The sequence below is a fragment of the Tetrao urogallus genome (genome assembly GCF_951394365.1).
Source record: "Tetrao urogallus genome assembly, chromosome: 2".
In the NCBI taxonomy this organism is placed as follows: domain Eukaryota; kingdom Metazoa; phylum Chordata; class Aves; order Galliformes; family Phasianidae; genus Tetrao; species Tetrao urogallus.
This window is the reverse complement of record NC_136814.1, coordinates 87,454,019-87,477,170: the sequence shown is the minus strand read 5'-3', so window position 1 is coordinate 87,477,170 and position 23,152 is coordinate 87,454,019. Positions and strand designations below refer to the sequence as shown.

The 23,152-nt window shown below is 40.4% G+C and overlaps 2 protein-coding genes across 3 annotated transcripts in view; one reads left to right on the top strand and one right to left on the bottom strand.

The window, feature by feature from the left end:
• ANGPT2 (angiopoietin 2) overlaps positions 1 to 7,965 on the bottom strand; it is a gene marked incomplete at both ends in the record, with an annotated part of 41,581 nt that extends 33,616 nt beyond the window's left edge. For both annotated transcript variants that reach the window (XM_079550861.1, XM_079550862.1), the window contains one exon: positions 7,687 to 7,965. In XM_079550861.1, coding sequence (XP_079406987.1) covers positions 7,687 to 7,965 — 279 coding nt within the window. The remainder of the gene's footprint in view (positions 1 to 7,686) is intronic.
• MCPH1 (microcephalin 1) overlaps positions 1 to 23,152 on the top strand; it is a gene marked incomplete at its 3' end in the record, with an annotated part of 118,819 nt that overhangs the window by 76,352 nt on the left and 19,315 nt on the right. The window lies entirely within an intron of this gene.

Sequence of the window (23,152 nt, the reverse complement as noted above, 5' to 3'; positions counted from 1 at the left end):
TAGATCGGGTTGCTCAGGGACTGATCCAGCCTTTCCTTGGAGTCCCTAGGGATGGGGCATCAACCACAGCTCTGGGCAACCTGTTCCAGTGCCTCACCACCCTCACTGTAAAAGCCTTTTTCCTTATATCCAACCGAAATCTGCCCTCTCTGTGCTTGAAGCCATTTCCCCTTGTTCTCTTGCCACACACCCTGCTAAAGAGTCTGTCCCTGTCTTTCTTGTAGCTCCCCTGTAGATACTGAAAGGCCTCTATCAGGTCACCTCATAGCCTTCTCCAGGCTGAACGGCCCCAGCTCTTTCAACCAGTCCTGGTAGGATAAGTGTTCCAGTATCTCAAATAGTTACATTAATAAAAAGCACTGCAAAGTGTAAAATAGAATGCCTTCTCAAGAATTTAACTTGCTAACATTGAGGTAGTTGTGATGTATCCAGCAAAGCTTTTTAATTTCCTCCTGTAATACTTAGATCATGCAGCAAGCTGTTCAACAGAACACTCTGTTATGCTCTCAGCCACATTACTATTAAAACATTACCACAAAAAGCTGATTTTAATCTGACCAGAATTGATGACAGAAAGTTGAAATGTTATTCCCCAGATGGTACCCTAGATAGGTGTTGTTGCTCAAGTCCTGAATGCAAATACAAAACTGAGAAAAGCACTGTTTTTGTGTGAAGTTAAAATGCTAGATGACTGGGGTTAACAGGAATCTCTGAAGACAACTGAACTGTAGAGAAAGTTGATGGCACCCAAGAACTGTGGAGTATTCACTCATTAAGAGATGGAAATGGTTCTCTCCTTACAGCTTCTGTGAATAACGTTATTCTCTGAAGGATGCTAGATTTCCATGTTTTTACTAACAGGAGTTAATGGAGAGCAGGTTGTGTATTCCGTCAGTTTCTCATTTTTTACCAGCAAGACCTTCTTATGACCTCAAAAGGCCTTTGGAAGATTATTAGAGAAAGTAATTAAGATTGGTATGGGCAGTATAAAAACAATATGAAAGTTCCTGTAGCTCCCTTCTCTCTTTCCAGGCTAAGCCATAACGCGCTGGAAGTTGAAATGAGGACAGCCAGCCTCTTCATCACGCAAATAGCAGGATGCATTTCCTGAGCTTGTAACCAACATCTTAACTTTAGGGTTAACCTGTTGTGCTAACAGATGAAAACTAACATGGTTTTCAGTAATTATTTGGCCTGGAAAACTTAGTGAGCATTTTTTTAAAAAAGGTACTTAAGGATAGAACTGTATTTTTCTAGGCAACTTGAAAACCAACACTCTGAGTGTTTGCAGGTGTGGGATTTTTTTTTTCCCCACAAAGTATGGATCTGGATTTTGTAACTTGAAGAATTCTTTAACATTTCCCCTAAGTTTCGAATAGACTTTAGATTCACAAAACAGTAGTTGAATTGTAGAGAAAAAAAAAAACACGAGTCTTTTTCCTCTGCCCCATTTCCTAGAGATATATCTGCTAAAGGAAATGAAATGATCACAGAATTTCCAGTAGTAAAGTGCTCTTTCACGTTTTTGGTATGTGTGAGGTTGTTTGGTATAATTTGTTCCACTGTGGAATGCGCCATATCTCTGAGGCATTTCTGAGTATTAAATTACAGTGCTATACCTCTGTTTTTTTCCAGATACTTAATCCTGCAGAATTATCTGATCCTCCTATTATTTTTTCACCTGTAATTTATGTTTTGTTACTTTGAGAAATTCAAATACTAAAATGGCAGGTAAAAATGTGCGTGCTTATCCTAAAGCTTCTCGCTCGGTCCCACAGAAATTCCCTTTTTCCTGAAGGTTACACTGATATTTATAGTGCACTGACAAATTGTTTTCTCAGTGGTTTAGCTGTTATTACCAGTGAGAGAATTACTTGGGTGCGTTTCAACTTCCAACGTATTTTCTCAGTGTGATATCCTTGTTTCACATACTAGTACATGCACCATGTATTTTTTTCATTCAAGAGCAGTCTTTGTCCCATTTTCCCTGAGTGCTTAAGAAAATCTGCAGTTTTTCCTGGTATCTATAAGACTCCCATCCGTAAGCCTCTTATTATTAACTGGCTGCCAGAACCCTTTTTCCCTGAAGTGCAACTTGCATCTTCTGTTTCATTCTGTCAGGATGTGGGAATGGGAGCACCAAACTTGAAGGAAAGGCCATCAGTCCTGATTCAATTATCGCTCCTGAGCTCTTTTAAGAAATGGGATGTGTAATGTTTACTGGTATATTTTGCATCATCTCTGTAGCATGTTCCATGCTTCTACCATCCACTTATGTCCCTGGATTCTGAGGTTTATAAAATTTATTCCAAAGCTGCATGCCAGGATAAGAGCTGTGCAGCACGCTAGCTTTTGCAACTTCTTCAGCTGTACTGATAAATCTGCCTCTTTAAGGGGAATTTCTTTCCGCTTTTCCATTCCTCTTGCTTTTCTTCCAGGCTCAAAAGACAGACTGAACTTACTCTAGGGAGCTAATTAAGATAGTCTGAGTCATCTGACAAAATTCTGGGTTTGCTAAAATCCACAGAAGGATCAGAGAGTGGCACCTCTCTGCCGGAGGCCCTCATCTAAGCTCGGAGAGCATATCTTCTAAATCAGCTGGCAGTGTTTTGCGTGTCTGTCCCTGTAATGGACGTATTGGTGCAGAAAGACAAACTTACTCTGTCCTGCTCCTGCCTTTCATCCATTAACGATAGGTGCAACAGGAGTTTCTTACATTAAATTATATAAAAAGATAGGAAATAATTAGAGATTTACTGAATTACCTTGGTTTACAGTCAAAAGTTTTGTGAATTGAATAATGTATAATGTATAATTTTCAAAAACACAAGCGCTGTAGTGTGAAAATGAGAATAAAATACAGTCACAGGAGGAACTGATATTCCCGTTTTAAAAGTTAGAAATGGAAATAGTCAGCTGTGTCTTTTAGGCAAAATTCAGTTCTAGGCAATCCCTTTGTCACAGTTTACTTCTTCTGGTCAGGAAGAAATCAAGAAAAAAGTTATCAGTTGTTTCTCTCAGTAGACTTAGAGGGGGTGCATATTACTGAATTAATTCATGATGAACAACAAAGAAGGAGCACTAATACGTTAACTGTCTGTAAAATAAATACCAGTGTGGAATTCAATCTCTCAGCAGGAGGTTTTAAAACATTCTAGAGATTGTGCTGTTGAGTTTTGCAGTGTATTTATTGGTTAAGCCTGTCAACTCAGGCATCTCCAGGCTTATTTCCTGTATGTGCACTTGAAGGAGCAGAAAACAAAGCCACACTTATTGTCAACAACTGATGAAGTCTTCCAATTTGCTATTTGGACCGGCCAAAGGTGATTAATTTGTGATCATACTGATAACAAACAGAGCACTTGAGAATCTACTTTGAATGCTAATAAGAGACTGGTTCAGTAAAACAAGCATCTGTCTACCATATTTTCTTCTAATCACATCTTGAACATGATGAGCTCTCAAGTTCCATTTTTTCTTGTAGAACTACACAAGAAAATCTCTGCTCCTTTTCATTGGTTCTGTACAGTCTCATACCTGTTTCATCAATTTGGTACTCGTGGAATGACACAGAAACAGTCTTTACATCAGTTTTTAAACACACGCAAGAATAATTTCAAATATCTTCACAAGAATTTACCTACAGGAGATGCAGCAGTAGACTGCAGTCAGATCATCTGAAGTAGCTCGGAAACTTTATCTGATAACTTGTACTATTCTCAAACTAAAACGGTATTTTGTTTTTCGGTCATGCCAGTATTCTTTGCTTAGCAAATACATAGTTGATATACAGAAACAAGCACTTTTCACATGTAAGTGAAAACAGATGCATCACTTAAGAAAGGAATGCAGCCCTTGATTCAGTCAGAAACATCTCTTGCGTATTTCAAAATCCAGTGCTTTACATGTATTTGTCCTTATCTATTGCATGCAGATGTTACTGGATGATGCATGTCAGAATATCTTTTTTATATTTGAGATATGCACTTCTGTATAAGTATTGCAATAATTATAACCATTCATTGGTACTTATTCATAAAATATTATACATATCTATTCCCATACATCTTAAAATGTCAGAATATGTTTTCCCTAGAGAAGAAATATGTTTCAAAATGACAAAGTTTCTAGCTTCCAGGGTAAGAAAAAGCAAAGATAACTTCAGAGTACGCAAAGAGACTGAATCTCTGTCAGCAAAGTATTCCCCTTCTAGGATGGTTCACAGTAAACTTCTAGTTTTATGTTTAATGTTGACTCCTGGCACAGATCTGAGTCTTCTAGTCTTTTGACTTGCTGATATACTAAAAAATAAATTACCTACATCCCATGTGCTATTATCAGTTTCATCATAAATTGTTTTCAACTGTTTCTAAAAGGAAAGAAAAGATATGACCCACTTCTTTTATGCTATTGCTTTGGACAGAGTCCAACATCCTCCTGATCTAGTTTATGTACTGAGAAGTAAATTCGAGTAAGCCTTAGGTTATTTCTGTGCCCTAATACCTGAAAAATCACAGTCCCTTCAGTAGAATTGTCATGTTCCAAATGATTAAACTGCCATTATTTTGGATAGAGATTTGTTTAATTGTGGACCTTATGGGAATCGCCCGTCTTCTGGGAATATTTGAAAACCCAGTGTTATATAAAGAAGTTCTCAAGGATGATGCCCAGTGTAAGTGACTACGCTTAAAACTTTCAGCCTTGTACCTCATCTATATCTGTATCTCAAACTCCTACCCCCTCAAATTGAAAATCTTACACTTGTAGTACATAAATTGATCCCCAAGTAGGAAAGGTCATAGAAGAAAGTTCATTTCAGGTATGTTATTGCACAGTTGATCTAGGGTTTTGCCCTTTGCTCTACAGCATCGCTTACTGGATTACTGCTAAACACTGGATTAGGGGGAATAGTGGTTTGTCCTGGTATGTCATCTGAACCCTTAAGCATAATCTACTTTTGAAAAGACATTCCACTTATATGTGTGGTATGTACAGTGGTGGCATAAGGCATTAAAGCAGTATGGACAGTAAAAAAAGGAAGGGTTTTCATGAAGCAGCAGCCAATTTAACTGGTAGCAAAGGCAGAACAAAGTCTTCTGCTCTGTATGCAGGACTAGAGCAGGAAAGAACCTGGCCCTACATAACAAATTTTCTTCCCATTGTGTTTGTCCATTAACCAGATAAAGCGCACACTTCCCATGCTGTTCCATTCATACAGCCTACTGTTCATTCAGAAACATAATGTTTCCTTTAGTTGATGGATTAAAGGCAGGACGGGGGAGGGAGGAGTGTAAAAATGTTTTGGGATGTGCAGAACTTCAGGAACAGCTTTGAAAAGTTGATCCGCACTAAAAATGTGGCGTGTATTTTTCTTGACTTCAAAACAGGTGGTGCTGCCTCTTCAGTGAGCAAAACTAACTTTTTTTTTTAAGTACAGCCTAGAGCAGCTTTCATGCAATTGCTAAGGCATTAATATCAGGTTATTTTAAAATTAATCTTATATTTTTAACACATTAGAAAAGCTAGGTGAGCATATATTTTTTTACAAGCCTTGAAAAATCTGGTGTTACATTTTGGTAACTCGAAATACAAACCTGGGAATGTTTATTGGTGATCTTAAAAACAAAAGCACTAAGACATCAAGTGAACCCAGTAAGCAACTTTAAAGGTTATTGTTTGCTTTTCGTCTTCACTTGGCAGACCAGGTGTCACCAGCAAAGCAAATCTGAGGAAAGGCAACTTTTGTTGGAGTCTCTTTGTGAACAAAACAGATGACATAGAGAGCAGGTGTTAAAATAGTGAAAAAGGCAAACAGTGCTGATTTTACAGGATGTTTAGCTGTGGAACAGCTAGGAAAAAAAAAAAATATCAGTCTGTTGTACAGCATCTTACTTGGAAATCTGTGCTCCACTAAAAGAAACGCTTCTCTGCCTTGTAAAACAGAATCTCTCTTTTGATCCCCTAAAGAATTGGTTGGAGGCACTTATCCTATTCCTCTTGTAGCTGACTTCCCAGAGGGTGACAGGAAAAGCGCAGTTTTTACTAAATAAGGATGCTGGAATTTGCTGGCTGCTTTCTGTTTACCTGATGTCACTTATGATACTGTTTTCCTACTTAAGTGGCATTTAGCAGAGGAGCACCGTGTGTGATTTTGCTGTTTATGCTGGGAAGCTGCTTACCAGCTGGGTAGACGAGGCTGTATTACTTTGTGTGGTTTTCATCTGCACTGCACATCTGGTAATGTCGGTCTAACATTACAATAGCGAGTGTTGTAAATTAATAAGTAGAAAGATAAGTCCATATGTGGAGGGAAGTAAGTTTGCCTGTGACATTAAAAGAAAAATAAGGCTACTGACATTGCTAGCTTTCCCAAATATATGGGCTTACGCATCCTGAGCCCATGAAGACAGACTTAGATGCACACTCTGAGTGTGTGCGTTTTGGATTTAAGCTTTTGTGCTCATTTTCAGGTAGATGAACACAATGCACTTTCTGCTTTGAAGAGGCTTCTGCTTCTGAAACACACACGCTCACTAGCAGGTTTCTTTGATTCTGCCATGCTAGTACTGTAATGCTGTAACTAATGAGTTAAGGCAACCCCAATGCAAAATTATGTTATAATGATGTGATTTTAGAATGAAAAAGGGACTGCTTACTACAGAGTTCTGAATTCTCTCCATTTGCAACATTTCTTCAATAAACTCGTAGGGCATTGTCCTGCAATTACTGTGTCAAATTCTCAGTTAAGTCCTTGGCGTGTTTACTGCTTGGCAGATGGGTATAAGCATGGAATTGCACATTTATGGTGCAATTAAACTGTACTGTCACTCTCTTCCAGGTGGCAGTGAGATACATTGAGCTGTCACGTCTAGAATCAAGTTCCTGTAGAAATGTGGCATGGTGGTGAGGTTTACTCTCCAGTCACATTAAGAATGGATGCAGTATAATGTTTTCCAGCTGTTTCAGGTATAATTTTACAAATGTTGCCATTTGGGCAACAAATCTTGTAGTTCCAATGGAGTGGCACTAAAGGAAGCTATGTGGCACCTGAAACACCTTGGGGCGAGTGTGTTTTTCCTTGAATATTTGCATGTCTGAGTGGAAATGTTACAGGATGTGAAGGATATCCGCCAGTGAACTTTCTTGCAATCCCATCACTTCAGCAGGCTAACCTCAAGGCAAGCCAGGCTGGCATTCCTCACGTGGAGCTACACTTATCCCTGTGGCTTTACCTACTCTCTTTTCTGCCTACAAATTCTGAGATCACGTTTCAGTTTATTTTTTTTATCATGCCTCAGACAAATGGCACGTTCTATATTGTTTAAACAGAGATAGAACAGCTCGTGCTGGTTAATTATGCACTCCGAGCTGCTGCTCTCATTTCAGAGCTTTCAGACATGCTTGCTGCCCACCCGTGCCATGACTGGTTGTCCAAAAGGCACAAATGTAACAGCAAACCCTGCAGAACTCCAGCATAATGGCAGACTCTGCAGCGATCTGTTCCTTGCTGAGCTGGAAAGTTAACTTCTCAGACTCGAGACAACTCGTGGATAGAAAAGCAGGTCAGAAACCTAGCACAGAGCACACGCTGTGTGAAATTAGGGATGTTAGAAGGGAAGAAGCCCATCACGACATAGCTAGGGAGATACCGCAAGCCCGATTCGTAGGACAGAAACGTTATCCCACCTTCAGGAGCCACTGGGTGTTGTTCTCCATGATGTTCTCCAGCAGCTGCAGCCTCTGCACGGAGTCGTCGTAGTCAAGCGGCGCGTCGCGCTGCACGGCGTTGGGCACGTAGGGCGGCCGGCAGCTGTCGGCCTCGGGCAGCAGGAAGGTGTAGCTGCACGGCCCGTGCTGGACCTGGTACTGTTTCTTGCCCGCCGGCTCCGCGCCCTTCCCGAAGGCGTTGTATCCCGCGGCGAGGACGATGCTGCAGCCCCACGTGAAGTAGACGCTCAGCCGCATCTTCCTGCCCGCGGAGGTCCCGGCCCGGAGCTCGGAGCTCAGCGCCCCGCGGCCATGCGCTGCGGGCGGCCCGCCCGGTGCCCACGGAGAGCCGGCCCGAGCTCCGCCGCCTTCCCACCCCCTGAACGCCTCTTCCCGCTCCGCCGCGTCCCGAGCTGCCGCCGGTGCTCGGCTCCCCCCGTTCCTTATATGATAAGTTGGTAGGGGAAGGCAGACATGCGGAGGGGCCGCCCCTCCCTCCCTCCCTCCGCGGGGGGGTCCCTCGCCTCCGGGAGGACGCGCGGACGCGGGACCGCGGGGAGAGCCCCGGGGGGAGCGGGACCCCGGCGGATCCGAGGGACTTCCTGGGCGCGGGCGGCCCCGCTGCCGCTCACCGGGAGCTGCTCCGAGCGGGCAGCGCTCCTCAGTGCGGTCGCGGTGATGGGAAACGGTTCGCGCGCCCGTTTGTGCTTCTGGAAGGAACTTGAGGGGTTGTTTTTATGAACTCCCCGAGCGAAGGTGTGATTTAGCTTGTGCTTAAGGCATGGTGTAACTCGGCACTGTCCAGAGCGTCCGGCAGCAAGCGGGAGCACGTCCTTGCACAGGAAACAAGAGGGGGTGAATTAAAAGTTTTCAGCCCGACGCAGACTCCATATGTCAGAGGATCTCTGACCCGAGTATCATTTATGTGCGTGGCTTTCAGGAGCTAGATGTTTTTAAGCTCATCCTTCTTTTTAATTGGTTTTTATCGATATGAATTGGCTGTGTCTCATAGCGATAACATCGACGTGAGCTGCAAATCCAGCCTCACACAGCCACCAGCACCAAGGCACTGCCTGCAATGAGGGGAGGCTCCTGCCCTCCCAAGTGGGAAACACCTGGAAAAGGTGAGGGGACATCTCAGAGAGGAGATGGAAGCTTGGCTGTACAAAAGAGTTGTAAAAAGGAGCTTTGCTCTTCTCCACACTCCCATGATCTCTGCAATGAGAAATGTCCCCACAAAAGCAGAACGCTACCTCACCAGCCCCTGGGAAAGAGCTGCGTGCACTGAAATGTCAGAGGAGTTTCCTTTCCCTCTTGTTGGCTTCTAGAAACCAGCACTACAGGGCTCTGATCCTGGAGAGAAACCACCCCGCTGCTCTGCTTGGCTGGGGACCACGAGCTGTAGGTTTCTCACAGTTAAAATAAGGGGAATGCCATGCTCGTCCAACCAGCGTGGATCAGATGCCAAAGTTTCAGTGGTAGATGGAAGATCCCACTGTGCCTCACCACCATCTCTTGGGGCAGACCATCTTACCCAGCTTGCTGTGTCTAACATAGCACATTAATGTAATTTTACTCTTTATATCATGAGAACTGTGTTCAGGGGTTAACGAAAATGGTTGTAACAGCTAACTGCATTTGCTTACCTTATCGAAAGCAGTTGGGATTTCTTTACATAATGCTTTGGTACTTCTGAAAAGGGCAGTCTCTGGAATTCCATTTTGGAGACTCCCAGGAAGGTTGGAGTTCTGGTAGGACTGTGACCTGTGCAATGTTCATCTGCCAACCTTCATCCTTTCAGGCAGAGGACATGGAAGAAAATGTTCGGGGTTTGAGATACAGTCCAGAATACTTTGTACAAAATATACGTATTTGTAGAGTTTGGTGTGAAAATGATATATTTCCCATCCGTTCAAGGTTCTGTGGTGATAGCAAAGTATATTAATGCGACAGCTACCTGCATTGCTCAGAAGTTTTGGTACCTTTCTGCACAGTGCAGATATATTTTGTTTTCTTTGCAGTAATTGAAAGTTTTGAAAGAATGTTTATTGTCATGTGCATAGTAGTTTATTGCAATGTAATTGAGAAACCTGCTATTATGCCACATGGATTAGACTTATACACTAGATTCTGTGTGGGATTTCTGAATATCTAACCAGACATTCAAATTCATTATTTGATTTGAATGCTTTTTTTGTCTGAAGTTAAAGAGAGTTTCCTGTTGGCTTGTGTATAACTGTTCTTAAATTGTCTGTTCCCTCTTCTGTTCTTCTCAACGCTAGCCTACGGAATATGGGACTCCCACAAGAGCAGTGCTGAAAATCAGCATGCTGCAGCCCTGAAAGCATCTTCTTGATGAGGAGAACTGGAAGATGGTCCTAATTGTTCTGCTTATATTTTTGTGGGCTCTTTAGTCCCTTCATGAAATAGAAAAGGAAAGGATGAGGATGACCAGAATAGTCTGTTAGATGATTTAATTATTATGTTTCTACTCAAGGGACTGTACACATATCAAAGATGAGATTTAAGGGATACTGAGAAATTGTCAGAGAGGCTTGATTACAGCAGCAGTTCTGGGATCTCAATATCACCCATATGTCACACTGTCAGTCACATCGCCAGCCTGATCCTGCAGCTCAGGTTTGCTGGATTTTTGAGGAGAGACTGGAGAGACTCTAAAGGTTTGATGTGGGACCTACTTACCTTTAGGAAAACCAATGACTCTGGGAGGCCCCTGACCAGCATCAAGTGGGGAACAAAGCAGAGGTTGGAGGCTGCCTGGCCACACTGCTGTATCTCAGACCTCCACTAGGGAGAACTGTGGTTGTATGAATACTGGGAGGAGGAATCAGTTCACCTTTTTACAGTTGTTTTTTCTTGCTGTTGTTGTTTTAAATGAATGAATTGGTGGCCAATCGCTGTGGCAGCTATCTGCAGCTCAGGGAAAAGGTACGGAAAGTGCAGGTATCCTTGTGCAGGAGGCAACAAATGCTGGGTGGCAGACCCATACCAGCAGAGCAGGAACCACCAGTTCTCCGCACTTCTCACCCCCTTCTTCAGTAGCACCCTGGGGGTCACCCTGCTCACATTTCCCTGACCTTTCCTTGGTAATTCCTGGCTATGGTGGCAGTAACTGAAGGGAAAGGGAGAGTTTTGCTATTTCCCCATCTGGGTCTGATGGACTCATCATATTACTCTAATGAAGAATTCTTTCCCACCACCCAGGAACATTAGTGAGCATTCACCTTGCCAACGGGATAAATATACATCCCTTTAACCCGTCACTACGGGAGAGTGCTGCATTTGGGGCATCTTTTGGAGCATTTGTTTGTGATCCTTCACCCTTTCCATCCCCTCGGGAGCAGCTTTCCCAGCTGTGAAGGAGGAAGTGGTCTTCTCTGCCTCTCCGGGGAATGGAAGCCAGGCAGAGTTCAGGGGGAAAGAAAGTAGTAACAGCTAAATTTGGAAATCTGGTGTGAAAAGTAAGGCCAGTTAAATACATTTGCGTCCTTGAAAACTGGAGAGGAGGAAGGAAGATGCCTGAATGCAGCCTTTCTACTGAGCCTCAGAGGCATAACAAGTATTCTGCAGGGCAGGGCTTGTTCCAGAAAAGCTGAATGACAGAGATCTGACTCCTTCCAGTTATGAGGTGTCGCAGTTCATTCTTAGCCACACTGAAGTAGGAAGGAACATAGATAATTTGGCATGGAATTTTATATATGCCAGTATGAGATTCAGTAGAAACTTACAATTTGGGCCAGTTGCTACTTCTCAGTATCATGTTCATTGTTCTCATCTTTAACTGTACTGAGGGTATGGAGCAAAGCGTTTGCATTCATCATACATTCATCCTACAAAATGAAAGACTGATGCTTAGGCTGGGATTTCCTGCTTGTGTTATAGCTGAGTGTATATAATATTTGACATAAAATAGCAAATAAGTGCTCAGTATATTTAAAGTACAAATTAGAGCTTTCCCTTTTTAGAAAGACGATACTCGCTCTACAGAACTCACCTTATAAGAAGAGCTGAAATGTATATTTTGTCAAAACTAAACATGTAGAACGTTTGGCCAGATGTGCTTTAGGCAATTTCCTTTCCTGGGAAACAGCAAATTCCCTTACTCAGCCAATCCTGGTTTTATTCCATGCAGCGCACGACCAAGCTGCTTGGAGAGAGATGCTTGGATACCACTAACATTGTCTTTCCAATTATCATTTACTTACAGCTGCACAGCTTCTGTTTGACAGGCAAATGCAGAGATCTTGTGAGACCTCCGATAGCTAAGGAAGTATTAGATTTTTCTGAGGAAATATCAGAAAATGTTTACTTTAGTCTATATCTGTAGACTTTGCCACCTAAAACACCAGAAGTGTTGATTTAGTAGATAAGCAAGTTCTCATATCAGCGATTTTCATGTTTTAACAAGGGAAAAATAGTAACAAAATAATGACAAAATAAAGGGACAACAACAACAACAAGTAGTTTTTGGTGTCACATACTCATAGGGATGCTTTATCTACACATGAAGCCAAAAGCTAAAGTGTGTAAAAGTGGACCTGCAAAATCAAGTCTGAGGTGAAACATTTTCTGCAGCTTGGAATAAATCAATAAAGTATTTTATATATTCCTGTTTTTTACATTCCTCACATTTTGACACTTAATATTAAATCCTCACCTTTGGTTCCTGGTACTTTCATGTTAGTTTATGGTAGTTCCATTTGCTGGCTTCAAAATATTTTCTTTCGCTGGGAGTATTTTAACATATTTCTCAGGAACAAATGTCAACAAGGATAAGACTTTTGAACTCATAACTTAAAAAACAGGGAACAGGATCTTGAACCCTAGTAGAATTTTAGTCTGCTTAAAATCTTATCTGTTTTGAGATCTCAAACTCTTTGAAAGAGAGAAGTGCCAGATTATTATGTTTTCCATGAAGCCAAAACAAATTGCTTTCATCAAGACCCATAATTCAGTTCTTTAATGCTTCTAAAATTAATGGCCGTATCTTACCAATCTTTCCTCCTCTCCCCTATTTTCCTTTCTATTCCATCAGAACTTCTGCACTGCTCTCTCATTACATCTTTAGCAAACTCTCAGGATTCCACTCACTTTTGCAGCTGCTGTTTATTTCTATTCATACCCAACATCCCTCGTAACATCTTGTGAACTCACAGTCATCTCTATGTTCTGTCTCCAGTGTTTCTTCACGTCTCTTCTGAGTGCCTGTCCTTATGAAGGGAGGTCATTTATGCACTAATTCTCACATTGTACTATTACTGAAGGGACAGAAGGTCAGTAGTCTTACCACTGAAAAGTTCAGTTGTCACCCTGTCTCAGTGACTCAGTCTCCTTGTTCTCATCTTGCCTTGTAACATCCAATCCATCATTTCAGTACACAGTATTTTTCCTAGATGACACATCACTAGTTGAAGCATAAAGTGGCCAAAAGTAGAGACTTTGTTTTTTCCCTTGGAAATGCTTGTTTGCAAGCCACGTGTTCTCTTTTGCAGCCGATGCTGCCAACATCCTTTCTTTAAATCTACAACTTGCAAGTTATCTTGGTATCCCTTTCTTACTTGGTATTTTATTCTCTCCATTTTTTGATGCTATGCTTTCAGTAGTGTCTCTGAAATTCTTATGCTGACCTTCGTCATCAATGCATTGAATTTTATAACATATTCTGTCTGGCTCCTCAACAACATTTGAAATGCAGCTGTTTATGAAGTTTATTATATTAGTTGTGCTTCTTTTACTAAATTTCACTGAATATTATTATTATTTTCATAATAGTTATTAGACAACTGTCAGAGCTTCACACAAGTGGACTTCTTGCCTCAAATTTGTTTTCATTTTTGGAATCTCCAAATGCAGCATCTCTTCAGCACAATAGATCAGTTTCATTGCTTACTCTGCAGGCACTCGAGCAACTGCCTTGGACTGCCTTGGTTACACCTGCAATGTCTTTTCTCAGATAATCTGACATTCAATGTTTTCCACCTGAATCTTTATTTTGATACTATGCTTTTGTTATGTAACATCCGCTCAGAACTTTTTAACTAGGATCACATTAACATTAAAAGAAATTGAAATTGTCCTTAAATTTAGACCTGTGTGTACATCTGTGCTTAGGATGCTGCAGATGCCACCATACCTATAATACGTCTGGTGTTAGATTGGAACTTTGTGATATCACCTCTTGAGCAGCAACAATAACATGGAAATATGTTTTGTTTTGTTTTTTTTTAATTCCTGCTTCCACGTTACAAAGCTGCTTATAAATACTAATTAATTATTAATAATTATTAATTAATAAATACTTATTAATTTTCACTTTTTAATTAGTTTCATCCTGATTTTCTTAATCAATCCAAATGCAAAATTTCAAGAAACATCTGACGTAGAACATGCAGATATCTGCGCAACTGTGATCTGTGCACAAACAGTCTGTGCAGATATCAAAGAAGATTTTCACAGCGCTACAGAAGTTCCTATTCATAGCACAGATGGCAGTTTTTCATACTGTGAGCATTTTTTAATAATGACTGTTATTTTAATCTTTAAAAGATGAATCACTCACATAGAGGAGTAGGAAGTGAGTCCCATGATTATGACAAATAGTTGCTATACGTCCTTCCTCCTTAACATTTTTATATTGTTTGGCTACAGTGCCCTAAAGGCTTTGTTAGTTCTCTTCAGAGTTACGTGATGACAGCAAATTGTGGCTGGTAACAAGTGTAATTACATCTTGAAGTCGAACAGCACGAGTACAAAATGAGCGTGGAATTCCGTTAGCGTTAAGGATCTCACAGTTGGGCTGCTGAGTATCTCTGACAGCTGTAAGTGCTGTACCTCGTCTCTCCCCCATGCTGGGGGAAGTGTAATACAGCACTTGTTTAAACAGGTTGCCACCCGTTTGAAAACGAACGAAACAACTTGCATGCCAATGTGTAGAAAGTGCTCCTAGTGAGCCCTTTAAAACCAGTAAGCGCTTCTGCAGCACCACGTGTATTTGCTCTGCATTATGAAATTATACCTGGAAAAGATGAACAGAGATGTTCTCACCCTCTTTGCTCAGATGTTGTCTACATGCTGCTTTGAAGACAGACTTACAGTTTTTGTATTTGGACCATTTAAAGCTAGAATCATTATGCAAAGCTTTCACTTCTGTTGTGCTATGCGAGTGTTGGATAATGCTGATATGAAAAAGCTCTGAAAGAATCCAGGAGGCTTTTGGAAAATGAGAAATCTGCCTCACCGACGTCTCAAAGAAAAATGTATATGCAGTTTGTTTAAAGAAAGGCACTCTAAAAGTGTCCATGCAGCTGATGGTAATCTGGCCTTCCAAATACCCCCAGTCCTTGTGATTTAAACCTTTCCCCTGCAAAGAATCCTTCGGGTTAGCGGAAGGTTCCCACCTCTGCTAGCAGCACACTCCATTGATAATAACAGCAGGTCATGCTTCCAGAGAGCACATCCAAGTTCAGATTCTGAATTCAAAGATAAACTGATGTCAAAGAGAGAACGAAAAGGAAGTGAGAAACCGTATAAGAGGAATAAACAAAGTTTTCACAGACAGAGGGGACATTTATGGCAACAGTAAGGTACCTAGTTCCTGACATCTGTTTCCCTCAAGAAAAAAATACAGTACATATGCTAACCTTTTTATGGAGAGTGCAAGAAAAATATTTGCAGCATATTTTCATATATTCATATTTGTTGAACTGTATTGTGGATATGTAACGTGAAGAGGATAGAGGAACTGAAAACTGTTTTTGCACTCTGTAAAGATAAATCTTTGCTTTTTTCAATGCTAATAAATGTAGTCCAGTAATAGTTCTCATAAGCAGTGCCTCTTGCTGGTTCTACAGCACAAACTGGGAGTTCTTTTCATCATCCATCTCTCTCTTGTACAAGGAGAGGAAGAAACTCAGAGCATGCTGTTGATTTATTTTTTATTTTTGCCCTGGTTACTGAGGCACCAGAACTTGTGATGGGACAGAAAAAAGACTACTGCACACTGATACCAAGAGTAAGTCCCCTTTGAGATTAGGCAGCTTCCTCCTTATGGCCACTTAGTGAAACTCCTCCTGCTGGTATTAACAGACCTACCTCACTGGCTGGGTAACAGTCTGCACTTTATCTCTGCAAATAAATCATATGCTGGAAAGATAATCCTCCATCTCCAGTGGAATGTGTACAGAAGATCAAATCTCTTTTGAGTATTCTATTTTATTGCAATATAAACTAATTAGGAAGTCCTTTTACTTCACTTTATCTAAATCCAAATTATTAATGAGTATTTTCACTGCACAGAGAAAATTCAGAACTCTGAGAAATCTTAATTTTGTCCCATTAGAGATACATGTAAATGGAATCCAGTGGCAGTCACTGGTGATGTCTGTATTGTCTGAATGTGAGTCCCCACTCAGGCTAGCTACACCCAAACTCCAACAGATATATTTGCAAATATTGTCAATTCATTCTACATTCAGTTTCTAACTTCAGGTAAAACATGAACATGGAAAGTTTTGCTTGTAGCTTTATCTTCTCACTTGATTCTTAAGTCAATGTCTTCAGTCATATCCGTGATCGCATTCTACTTCAAATAACCAGCATGCCTTCATCTTTAGGGTAACATTAATGGTTTTTACTACTTCAGATGTAGTGTGGGAGATGTTATCAATAGCGATAGCCAGTGAATAGCATTTTTCTTAAATATAAATAGCTTTAAATCTGATCCATCAAATTAATAATCAGCTGATGTTGTTCTAATAATTTCTGCATTCCTTTGCCTGTTTCCTACTCAATTTTCATTTCTAAGAATAGAAGTGCTTAAATTACATTTAAAATAATTACTAGATGACAATTAGAATATCTCTTCTATCAGTCACCTTAGGACATTTTCTATCAGTGAAGATTATGTTCTTGAGGAAGATGTCAAGGTGGGATTCTTTGATTAAATATAAAATATAAACATCAGATCACCCAAGGCTTCCTTGCAGTCAAAGGGATTGCTCTTTTCTGATTATAAGGGGACTTTTGAATAGCAAGTTCAGATGGAAGCACCTGAGCTTAGTTGGAATTAATGACATGCAGTTCACTAGACATTACAAGAGCTGGCATCGTGCTTATTATAAAAACCTCATTGCTGCAGACTGTGTGGGGAAGACAAGAGGCTTTTGCAAAACATTTTTCTACAAACAATGATGAGAAATGAGTTTTACATTACCCGATTTCTTGTATTTTGCTAAAATTTCCACTTTCATTTATTGACGAAGTGATGGTTGCTTCAGTTTTGAGATGTGTCCCCATTTTCTTACAATTTTCAGACTATTATATCCCAACTTTCTTCCATTGATTCTCATTTCTTTCATAGTAAATTCACTTGGACTATGAAGTGATTAAAAACCAGACCAACAAGAAGTTCAATCTGAATTGGAACAGGCTGCCCAGGGAGGTGGTGCAGTCACCATCCCTGGAGAGGTTCAAGAAATACGGCACTGAGGGACATGGCGAGTGGTCATGGCGGTGATGGGTTGACAGTTGAAATAGATAATCCTAGTGGTCTGTCCAACCTCAATTTTTCTGTGATTCTATGATTCTAACTACATTGTTCACCCTGAAGAGATCATTCTTTCACATTTTTCCAGGTTAAGAGCATCATGTCAGCTGCAATGTTTAAACAGTGCCTGTTCTGGAACCCCCTTGCAAGGATGAAGGACGGCTAGCAAAGGACAGAGTTTTCAGCCAGCTGTGCATTATTCCAGGCAGGACTGCAGTAGGCAGGGAAAAACTTAGGAGTTATGGCTTACGCTTTATTTTAATTTCATAGGGAGTACAAATAAATATTTTCAAAGGCAAAGATCTATTAGTCTGCAGAAAAGCCTCTCGTGAGAAGCAGTGGAATCCCCGTTGTGTGAGTAATTTAATATAGATGGGCAAAACATTGAAATATGTAAAGGAAAATCCTGTGCTGGCAGCAATAAGAATTAGGTGACCTAATAAGCTTTTTCATCTCTAATTTTTCTCACTAAACCCCATCACTTGCCTGAAAGAAAGAAAAATATTTATGTTGGAACTCTATGTGAAAAGTGCTTATAGAAAAAAAAAATATCCCTCTCCAGATGACGAAAGTGTAATTAATATATTTGAAATAATTCTTGCATTTTCTCAGAGTTGTGAAATTAAAATCATCAGGCACAAGTTAATATTAATGCCTGCAAACTGATAAGCACAGTTACTGCACTATTGCCAGCAGTGGGTTTAATACTGGAAATCACAGTAGTTTTAAATTTCATTGCAATAGTGGAACAATTGCATTTTATATTATTAATTGTAGTGCTGAAATTTAAAAGAATACAGTTAATCCTATTACCAAAATCATGAGAGTGAGACTGTTTCAAAGATTGTTTTTGCCCAAACAGAAGCTCTTGGCTAATAGAAATTTACAACCAGATTATTCTCAGATATGTATTGCTTTGTTGCTACTTTTGTTTTCTCGTTTTACAAAAAGTGCTTTTTAAAATGCTTACAGTAAATGGTGTAAAAAATGTACTCCATAGAGCTTATCAACATAACAATCTAGAAAGTTAGGATCAGACTGCTGATAGCTTTTAACTAATTTAAAATAGATTCTTTTCTGGCTTTTAAAACCTCTATCTTGTTCTGTTTGAAGCTGGCTGCCTCGTATTCAGATATTTACCTCATCACTCCTGCAGTACAATGGAGAAAAACTGCAGTCACCCGCATCTTACCTGAGCTTGCTGATGCACAATTTTAGTTTGTTGTACATCCAATAAACAGAAATAGCACATGCTTGTGAGACAGAGGTTTCAATAAACAGAGAGCCTGAGGACTGCGAAAAAGGTGCTGCTTCGAGGGCAAATTGTGGGCCTCCAATTTAGAAGGCTTTTCTAGTATCAGTCAGAAGCTTTTCCTGGGGTGTGTAGTGTGCACTGTGGTCAGGAGCTGCTGAAGTAGGCAGAGTGTGGGTCTGGTCTCCATTACTGTAATTTGCAGATACCCTTGTGTCTGCAGACAGAGGATGGCCCAAGGCTCTCAAAGCTGTTAATGACATGAACCGTGGCCAGGAACTCTGTTCATTTGAAACAGAATTGCATTTTAAAAGTAAGCCAGAATGTGTGAATCCTCAGCCATTTGTGTGAAAATTTTTTTTTAAAGACACAGATTTCTCCCCATACACTCACTGGACTAGTTAAACAACCATCATTATGTCCAGGGAGTGTCACCTCTACCACTAGCTGAGATATTGGCTTTCATGGCTGGTCCAAATGAGAACCAGACTTTATAGTAAATGGCACTTGATTCACTCATTATTTTCTCAATATTAATGAATTCATTAGTAGTTCATTCAATAAATCTCATATCTTTGCTGGATTTTCCATGTCAGAATGAGACATCTGTTTCCAGGAAATTAGATAGTAGATGGTATAGTAAGCATTGAGCCATATTACAGCTGGAGGATTGAAACTACTGAAATAAATGGAAGACGAGCAGAAATGAAGATATTCAGGATCAGAAATAAAGGAAGATTGCTTTCTTATCTTAGAATTATAGAATTGTTTGAGTCGGAAGGGACCATGAAAGGTCCTGTAGTCCAACCCCCCTGTAATAAGCAGGGACACCACAGTTAGATGAGGTTGCTCAGAGCCCTGTCCAACCCGACCTAGATTGTCTCCAGGGACGGGGCTTCCACCACCTCTCTGGGCAACCTGTTCCAGTGCCTTGCCACCCTTATTGCAAAAAGCCTTTATTATATCCAGTCTAAATCTTCCCTCTTTTAGTTTGAAACCATTTTCCCTTGTCCTGTCATAACAGACCCTGTTAAAGAGTCTGTCCTCTTCTTTCTTACAGCCCTCCCTCAGATATTGAGAGGCTGCTATCAGGTCTCCCTTGACTCAGTCTCAGATATTTCTCTCCCCAAACTCCAGACTTCTCCAGGCTGAACAGCCCCAGCTCTCTCAGCCTGTACTCATAGGAGAGGTGTTTCATTCCTTGGATCACTTTTGTGAGCCTCGTCAGGATGAGTTTGCAAGGGCCATGTCTCTCTTGTACTGAGGGCTCCACATCTGGACTCAGTACTCCAGGCTTTATTGTGTAACAGAGATCCAGACCAGAGAACAGAAGCAGAGCAATACGTGAAATGTAAATCTCACTGAAATTCTCACTGAAACAGATGTAAATTTAAAATTGATGATGGAAAAGCCGACAATATTTTATATATCTAGTTTTGAGTGTTTTTCTTTGTGTCTATTCATACGTATAGTGCATATTCAGCCCCTCTTTATTGGCATTTATTGTACCTAGTGAGAAGTAAGTCCTCTGTCAGCTAACTCCAAAGACAACTGAGTATCTCTGAAACTTCAGATTAAACCAAAATTGGTTGCCCTGCCTACGTGAGTACAAAATGAACTACACTTACATTTATTGTAGTTACTGGTTTAACAAGAAAGCTTAGGTGAATAACACTTGGTCAAACTCCCTGTAGTGGCTGTCAGTAGAAATGTTATAATGTGCAAGCTGGTGCACAGGCAGTTTTTTCCAAGCAGTTCAATTCACAATCGGCAGGAATCCTGAAAACCATTTACCTTCATTTTTTGTATTTTCGTTAAGATGAGTTACTACATCTGCCATGGTCTCACTTTAAATACTAATTCAAGGAGCATTTTATCAGGCCATTGCCTTCCACAAGTCATATGCTGCTTCTCTGTCTAATATCGTGTTATTCTGCCTGCACCGTATCCAGAATAACTCAGAATAATCCCTACATACATTTGTTTCACTGCTATAGACAAGAAAGAAAAGAACTTTCATATACTCAGGATGAGAATGCAAATTACTATTTTTATTTAATAAAGACAGATTGTTGAGCCTGGCACTAATTTTATCCTTTATTACCAATGAAGACATGAGAACTTGAAGTACATCCTGCTTCCATACTAGGGAAGTTGGCTCGAACTGGAAGGAGGAAGACATATCAGTTTTTTGTGGACCATGTTCTTTAAATGTTAGTTTACAAAGGCATTCTGAGTCAAAAGGCCAATTTTATCCAAGCAATGTTTTTTAAGACATGTAGCCTATTCACAAAAAGCAGTTTGGATAAAGCAGGTTCAGAAACTTGTTATGCATCTGACGACTGCTCAGGAACCCACTTTGGGAATGCTGCCCACCTACCAGTGTGGCTTTCCTGGCTGCTCTACCTGTATGTGAGCACATGATCGTGTCCTGCAGCAACTTGCTTGTGACACACCAGCTAGGTGCTACAAAGAGCTAGCTCTGTTTTGGCTACATACCTAAACTTCTGTGATAAAAATCAGTGCCTGTAATTTCTTTTGGCCATATTCCAGTCCTTGCTTGTGGCACCATGAACTTGCAGATCTCAGTAATAGAATCCTGATGTTCTGCTGCACTTTGGTCACAGAAACTCTTACTGGTTATTTTACTTGCAGTGTTAGTACATGCCACCAGTTTCCTCTCTGTGTTTGACTGATTTGAACTAATGTGGAAATGAAAAATGATTAATGTGAAAGTTTTGCTAAACAAAGGCCCTAAGTGTTGACAGGATGGCTGATTCCAAAACAGATTTTCTCTGCATATAAACATAGTATACATTTCATAAATGAAAACTGCAGGTTTTCTATGCTTGCTTGTTCTAAGTGAGATGATGTGATCCTTAAAGGAGAAGAAATACAAGGATGTGTTTCCATAAACTTGTTTGAGAAATAAGTATGATAACAGTGCATCAGAAAAGTGAGCAAAATCTGAGCTGAGGAAGCTGGAATTGATGTATTAGAAAGAGGAGAGTTCAACCCAGTGTTCTCTGTAGCCAGTGTTCCCTGCCACAAAGAAATTGAGGTTTATCTTGCTCAATTGATACAGTTTGAATAGATTTCTGCCGTGCTGTAATTGATCATATTCTACTTCTGTGTTATTTTCTGATCAATGACCTTGCGCCTCTAGAAAATCGAGATTGGAGAAGTAGTGTTTTATTGCTTAAAAACAAAAGTTTTATTTTGGTCTTTTTTCCATGGTAGCAAAAGCCTGGTTAAGGTTATGTGCCTTTGTCTATTTGTTCTCTTCTAGTGATGTTACAGTGTGATTGTGTTTGCCTGCATGATTCATTATAGGCTTGCTGGCGGATGGTCACGTACACTTTGCAGTAATGCTTGATACTAATAATAATCAGCTTTTAGCTTTTATATTTTTTCTACAGTAAACTGATAGTAATGCATATTATCCTAAAGCCTAGGATATGGTTGTTTTCAATCACAGCTGTCTAAATATATCATCCTTCAGTGAAGAGCATATTTATTTATGCTCAACATTTCATGAATAGAAGCTATATTAGATGTATAGGTGACAGTTATAGAAGAAGTGGTGTTCCATCTTTCTCATAAGAGCAAGGTGAAAGAGTAACTTTCTGGGGGAGAGTGTATGCTAGAAAACTTCTGGGCTCCTTCGTATGAATAATCTTCTGTTGTTTAAACCACTGGAGCCCCACAGGGGCTATAGAGATAAAGCTGCAGAAATCCTGCTTTGTCTCACTTGATCCCCACACTTGTTATGGTAGATGAAATTGTTTATGTATGTTTTATTGCATAACAACAAATCAGGCTTATATGCATTGTTTATGTGTAATGATCAAAATGATCAGTCCAAAATACTTTCCATTTACTTAAACTGTGAAATTAGAAAGCACTACTTCTACATAGAGCAGTTAAATGTGTATAGCAAGTAACGTTTTATGAGAGGAAAAATGTGTTGAATTATGTGCTCTTATCACTGAAATCTGACGCAGAGGCATTTAATCACTCTTGTAATACTGACAGTAACGTATTTAATCATAGCTCTAAGTAGAAGTGCTGCAGAGGCCGCAGTATGGTGGAACATGGAGGGGACTATTTATAGCTGTCTTTGTGTTTGAAAAGGAAAATCTCTCATCTAGCAGTTTTAGTGGAGACAGCTGCTGAGATGCTCTTGGTGGTTTTTGTTTATCATAATGGTAGTACACTATATCCAGGCAGTAAAAGTAGTTATAAATCTGACTCACTTAAAGCACCATGTCATGTGGTGGTGCCAGCAAAAAAGAATCCTAGTAGTTTAGTTAAATTTCCCTTATTTTTAACAAACTCCTTGCTCTGTTTCTTCATTTAGTCCTAAGTAAAAAGATGTATTACGGTTGAAGGAAGGGATGCCATGCAGAGGGACCTCGAGAGGCTAGAAAGGTGGGCCCGGGTGAACCTGATGAGGTTCAACACGGCAAAGTGCAAAGTTCTGCACTTGGGCTAGAGGAATCCCAGGCATCCATACAGGCTGGAAGGAGTGGTCCTTGAAAGCAGCCCTGTGGAGAAGGACCTGGGGGTCCTGATAGATGAAAAACTTAATATGAGCCAACAGTGTGCCCTTGCGGCTCGGAGGGCAA